The 6,375-nt window shown below is 39.1% G+C and overlaps 1 protein-coding gene across 1 annotated transcript in view; it reads left to right on the forward strand.

Annotated features, from left to right (window-relative positions):
• NAPG (NSF attachment protein gamma) overlaps nt 1-5,638 on the forward strand; it is a 29,345-nt gene extending 23,707 nt beyond the window's left edge. The window contains exons 10-12 of the mRNA XM_037130805.2: nt 1,478-1,557; nt 2,137-2,266; nt 3,335-5,638. Of these exons, the coding sequence (XP_036986700.1) occupies nt 1,478-1,557; nt 2,137-2,266; nt 3,335-3,478 (354 nt within the window). The 3' untranslated portion in view covers nt 3,479-5,638. The remainder of the gene's footprint in view (nt 1-1,477; nt 1,558-2,136; nt 2,267-3,334) is intronic.
• The last annotated feature ends 737 nt before the right edge of the window (nt 5,639-6,375 follow it).

Below are 6,375 nucleotides of genomic sequence, written 5' to 3' on the forward strand. Positions count from 1 at the left end.
GTGGACCTCATCTTTCTATCCGGAGGATCTGGGAAAAGAGACCCCATTGTTTTCATGTCTTTTTTCTTCCCCTGGCTTTGCTCTGTAGGGGAAGCCCTAGTAACGGGTCTATAGCTGTGGTGGTGGCGGCACAGGCAGTTAAAGTGCCAATGGAAATTTGGTCTCTTTGGCCAGAGGAACTGGGAAAATGAGCTAAAAGAGCAAGCAGAAACCTCCAGGAAGGGGAGCTGGAATAGGGAATCCCCTTTCTGTGTGTGTATGGGCCCACACAAGTCTTGCTATTGCTCCCCAGCTATGCCTGTGCAGGACAGACCCAGAGGCAGAGCATAGGATTTGAGAATTGCAGTCAGACTGCACCACTGTCCAGGGCTCATAGCATCCTCCCTGGGCTCTCACATAGGGCAGAGCCCAAGAAGCAGAGCAGAGGGACTGAACTAAGACTAGAGTCACTGCCGAGCAAAAGCAGACAAAACATGCAGTCTGAGCCTGACTAGGGTGATTGCCTGCTGGAAACACCCAACTTTCCTCAGAATTAGAGGACAGTCTATGCAGCATAACATTCACAGTGTCCAGGGTGCAGTCCCAAATTACAGAACATAGGAAAACATGACCACTTTTCAGGAGAAAAGACAACTGATGCCACCCCAGAGGTAACACAAGTGTTGGAATGACCAGATCAGGACGTCGAAGCAGCTGTTGTAAGTGCTGCTTGAGGCAAAGGGATACACAGGTGAACAAATTCTTTTTAATGGAAATCATACACATGAACTAAATGAGAATATTAGAACTGAAAGAACAATATCCGAAATAAAATACTAGATGGGTTTAATGTGATAAGGAGAAGAGAAGATTTGAGGAACATGAAGGTAAAGTTACCTGAAAAATAGGTATAATAAAGATTGAAGGGCCATTTTGCTGATACCTTATTAGTCATATCTTTGATCTTATTAATGCTTTTGTTGACTTACAGTGTCATTGTTTCTGTTATCTAAAATTTTCATTCATTCTAGTTTCCTAGTATCTGTTTAAGAAAGGCAAGGTACAATTATAGAGTTTTGTCTTCCTTTTTTATTCCCTTTTCAAGATTAAACCTACGTATATAGGTATTTAAAACAAATTTTCTTTCAAATGTATGGTTGTGATCTAAGGCTTCGTTATTTGTTACTCTGTGTGGTTCTCAGACTAGCAGTATCAGGACCCTCTGGGAGCTTGTTACAACAGCAGGCTCGGGCTGGCTTTGGACCCACTGGCTCAAGGTGTTCATTTTAATAAGACCCCTGGGTAGTCTGTTTGTACATTGGAGTTGGAGGTGTACTGCTTCGGGATATTTTCTGTAGATGCCCTGTGAAAATTACTGCAGAATTGTATAAATCTCTCTGTATAAAACCAGAACCCTGAAAGCTGAGTTCCTGATGTCAGGAAATTGACTTTATGAAGTAGATATAACTTTGGACCCTAATCATCTCTTTTGTTTTAGAAAACAATTGCTCAAGTCTTAGTTCATCTGCACAGAAGTGACTATGTGGCTGCAGAAAGATGTGTCAGGGAGAGCTACAGGTAAGACACCGAGAGCATCGTCTTCACTCGGAATGTTAACATTTCTATTAATTTGAGATTAATAGAGATTTGAGATTAGATAAATAACCCTGGCTATGAAACTGGTTTGTTTTTAAAAAAAATAAATAAATTTCAGTGTGACAGGAGCACCTGACTACTATTTCAGTTTTTACAGAAGGATTTTTACAAGCGTGTTCTTTCTTATATTTTTCTCCTGGAACTTTCACGGAAGTGAAAAACTTGAATGACTTTGTTATGTTTGCCTTCTAAGAAAAAAAATAACAAAAAAAGAAAAGTGCTTAGAACATATGCTACAGGAAGATCCGAATAAGGGATTTTCTTGTTTGAGATGTTTACAATGAGCAGTCCCAGTCCCGGCACTGTTGCCATTTTGGGGTGTGTAATTCTTTGTTGTCGGGCCTGTCCTGTGCACTGTGGGATGTCTAGTCTCATGTCTGACCTCTGTTTGATTGCAACAGGTAAAAATGTGCCCAGATGTTGCCAAACCTCTGCTGGGGGGCAAATTCACTGCTGGGTGAGAAGGAACAGGTAGAGATGTGTGATTTGTGCTTGCTGTAGCATTCCAGGGTTTAATGGGAGTGAAGACTGTGCTGCACTCGAACAGCTTCTTGAAGGTTATGACCAACAAGACCAAGATCAAGTGTCAGAGGTCTGCAACTCGCCCCTTTTCAAATACATGGACAACGATGTAAGTGGCCTTTTGGTTATCTTTCTTCTTTCCTCTTCAATGGAGGAGGCTTCTAATGAGATTACCTCTCTTGTGGACTTCTGAATTATTTTCCCCCTTTATTTTTTTATCTGAAGATACTGCTCAAAAGGGAACTTAGCATTTGCACTGAAGGTTTTGATAGGTTTAGATTGTTTGAATGTCAGCCATGAAGGTTCACAGCCAGTTATTTATCCATCTGCCTGTGTTGACCATATGTGTATTTTTTAATTTACCGCCTTTTCCCAGTTTCTTTCACTTGTTGACCTCCACAGCTCCCTTAGTTTATTAAGTTTCACTCTGTGAAAGAGACCCATCACGTAGTGGCCTTTGTAATTTGATAGACTTGTTGGAATTCCACTTCTGTGGCAGCTAGCTGTGCGATGCAGGTTATTAACTAACTGACTGTAAGCCTCAGTTAACTCACCTGGAGAAATGGAGCAACTGGTCTCTGTCTTGCCAGCCTGCTGTGAAGAGTGTCTCTGTTCACGAAACAGCCTCACACGGTACCATATACAGAAAGTGAGCCTCAACAGTGGGCTTCTCTTGTTTTGCATTTCCCTTTTCAGTAGGTTTGTGAGCACCAATTCATTTCATTTGCAACTTTAGTCTTATGGTATCAGATCGGCTCAAGATTTTCAATTTTTTTTATCACAATGTATATAGAGGAACATTTTTTTCTTGGTAAATTCTTAATAGGCTTTCGTAAATTTATATGTATTTTTAAAGAAATTGTGTCTGGCACTCTTCATTTACTCAACAGATCTTTATTTCATAGGAACTATAAGTGGTATTTAACTTACTATGATTTGATTATCTCAGATTCCTATGTGTGGCCTATAATTTGACATTTTTGCTAGTTGTGTATGTCTCATTAAGGTCATGACCTATTGAGAGCAGAGCAGTGTTGAGTTTTGTGCTGGGTGTTTTTCCATAATTAGTATTGGTTGTCTGTCCTGAGGTAGAGAGCTAGCATCTGTCTTTTGTTGCAACATCACATATGGAGTGTGTAGTTATCCAGACTTTGAGAACATGTTTTGTTGTTGACAGTATGCTAAGCTGGGCCTGAGTTTGGTGGTTCCTGGAGGGGGAATCAAGAAGAAAGCAGCAGCAACACCACAGGTCAAGCCTGAAGGCACCACTGCCACCACTGTGGAGGAAGACGAGGATGAATATGCAGGAGGGCTATGCTAAGCTTTACAGAAAGAAAGGGGGAGATCCTGACATGCCATTCATGGACTTGGAACTGGTCTGAGGGCATCGAGACTTCATTGCAGTCATGGCTTTGAATGCTAAAAAAGGCTAATTTTTTTAGTTAGGATTTCCCCAAATCTTTCATTGTACCCACTACCTGTGAGGCATTTTTTTCTTTTCAAAAACATTAGAAGGAATTAACAGAAAAAGTACTGTCACATGTTAATGCAGTTGATTTTAAAGTTTGCAAGCCAAGTTCTAGACAAATTATGTTCTAAACAAAAGGAACATAAGTATATTATTTTTCCTGTAATTTTTTGTTAGAGAATTATCTTTGCATTTTATTTGATAATTGCTGCTAAAATTAAAGGTGTATTAGTTAAAATAGTAAACGTTTGTTATGTTTTGAAAAGGAAATTTATTCCCTGTAATATTAGCTACATTTAAATTATTAAATCTTTTCAGAGGCCAAATTGGGATAGGAAGCTATTTTGATCTTAACAATATTATTTAGCCCAATAAAAGATTCATGTGAAGTTTGAAAGTTCTGAAGGTAGCATATGGAAGTGACTCTGAAAATGTCTTCAGTTCTCTGAAATGCGGGTATTTCTTCCACCAAAGTGCACCCCTCCCCCTCCCCACACATGGTGACTGTCTCCAAACCCACATGGTTCTTGTGTTAGTGGGAACTAACATGGACCTTTTCTATGCATTCTAACAAAGAGGTAATGCTTCCATTGATTGATATATACATTTTAATCCCTCCAAAATAATGTGATTCATTTAGAGTTGTTACAGGCCAGTTACATGACACAGGAAATGCTGTATACCACCAAATTTTAGCCAAAATGAGAGGATTGTTTTTGAGGTGTTTACATTTAAAGTACTATGCTGCCAATATTTTGATTTGTTATAGTTATGATCTAAAAGGTTGTTTTGAAGCATTCTTTTTCACCCCATGTGGCTTAGATCCATCTCCTAATCTATTAATTTGGAAGAGGCTCCAAACCCCAGCAGTGTGCATTCTGCAGGCAGATGCAGCCTAGAGCAGTTTCCTGTTTGTTTGAGCCCTGTCCTTCTCCTCAGAGAGTCCCACCTGTTGCAAGCTCAGTGTGCTTAGTTTTGCTAGACTCCCTGGAAACACTAAGGTAGATTATCGCAAGAGGTTTTAGCCAGAGATGGTTCTGTTGGAGAGTTTAGACAGGATAACATCCTCATTTGTGTACTTGGGGTGGGTGGATAGCAGCATAAAAATTTTTATAGGAGGTCTGATTCAAAACACTAATAAATTTGATGTTTTGATTCCCTAGGTTGCTTGCATAATTGGCAGGTAGCAGCTAATTTTCAATCATTGTTTGCAGATTAACTTTGAACATTCTTACTAAAACTGTATTTAGGCAGTTGTATTTAATGGCATTAATATTTCAAAGACACTATCATTGCTGTTGTACCCTTTAGATCCAGCGAGAAACTTCCAGAGTCTGATATTATGGCTCATTTGGACTGATTAGCAATCTGGTTAAACAGACCTGGCAGCACCTGCTAGACATTTTACACCATTTGTTTATAGACTATGTCACCATTGCAGCCTTGGAATTTTTTTTTATTTTTACTCTTTTCTTACATATTAAACAAAAATGAGGAGTGATTCAGTGCTTTCTGTAGCAGCAATGCAAGTGAGTCTTAAACAGCATGAAAGTCGTACACCAGGGCAGTCTCCTGCCAGCCTCCCTGCGCACATTTGAGAACTAATAGACGGACTTGTGGATGCCAGGGTTGTTCTGTGTGGTGTCCAGTAAAAGGCATTGGTTCCACGTTTATGCACTTAAGTTTTCCACATACATAAGTCTTTATTTTCAGAAAATAGTCAGCGTGGAGAACTCGTGTTTACAAAAGGAAACACTGTCCTTACTTTCACCGAGGTGGAAGTCTGCATGAACATGCTCAGAATCCAACATTCAATGTTCTGTTATATTGCAAGTACAGTCAACCTACAAAGTGTATTTAATATATTGAATTTATTTGTATATATGCAGAGTATGGTATATGTGCTTTATTCCTACTTTTTCCAGCTCTCTGATGAGTATTAAATGTGTTGTTATGGAAATGCAGATTATTGCTTCTATGGGAAGATAATTATGAAAATAAAATCTGAAACTATATAAATATGATTATTTCTTTTTATTCATTTTGCTTTGCTCGTTTATTTCCTTTTTTTCCAAGGACAACTTCTCATTTATATGATTCCAGCTATATTTGACAAAAACAGTATTTGTCTTTGAAGTTGTATATTCCACTCTGTGGGAGTTAGTTAAGTACCTTTGGGAGTTACTATAAACTATTTGGGCTTTTAAGATACTGGCCATCCAGTTACTAAAACACTGCACTATCTGCTACTTGGTGAGATGGATGACTTAATACATCTTCCAAAAGAAATAATTCTTTCATTGAGTTAAGTAAGGTGAAAATACATGATTAGAAGGCTAAGAAAACTAATGTGAAGTGGCACTGTTCTATGTTTAAGCAGAGTTAGCACCTTAATTACCAGTGGATTTACTTATAATTCGTCAGATACTTTCTGAGTGCCTGCTATGAAATATCATCCATGTTTTGCATAGAATGGGAGTCCATAGGATTTAATAGCTGGCCTTAATAGAAGTTGGAGGAGCAGGTAGAGGTACTCATGCAAGGGAAGAAATGGCTCTTGGACACAATGCAAGTTTGCATCTCCTCCAGGACACTTTGGAGTGTTCTGAGTGTGCTCTGTGTTCATCCTGGTGTTTCGTAGCATTAAGATGAGACAGCTGGGAAGGAGAAACAAAATGCATCTCCCTCTGTCGCCTCCCATTGTTTTATTAGGCTATACCAACAAAAGGCTGAGCATTGACTTCAATCTG

Source organism: Artibeus jamaicensis, unplaced genomic scaffold (genome assembly GCF_021234435.1).
Source record: "Artibeus jamaicensis isolate MK-2021 breed Jamaican fruit bat unplaced genomic scaffold, CSHL_Jam_final contig_511, whole genome shotgun sequence".
NCBI lineage: Eukaryota > Metazoa > Chordata > Mammalia > Chiroptera > Phyllostomidae > Artibeus > Artibeus jamaicensis.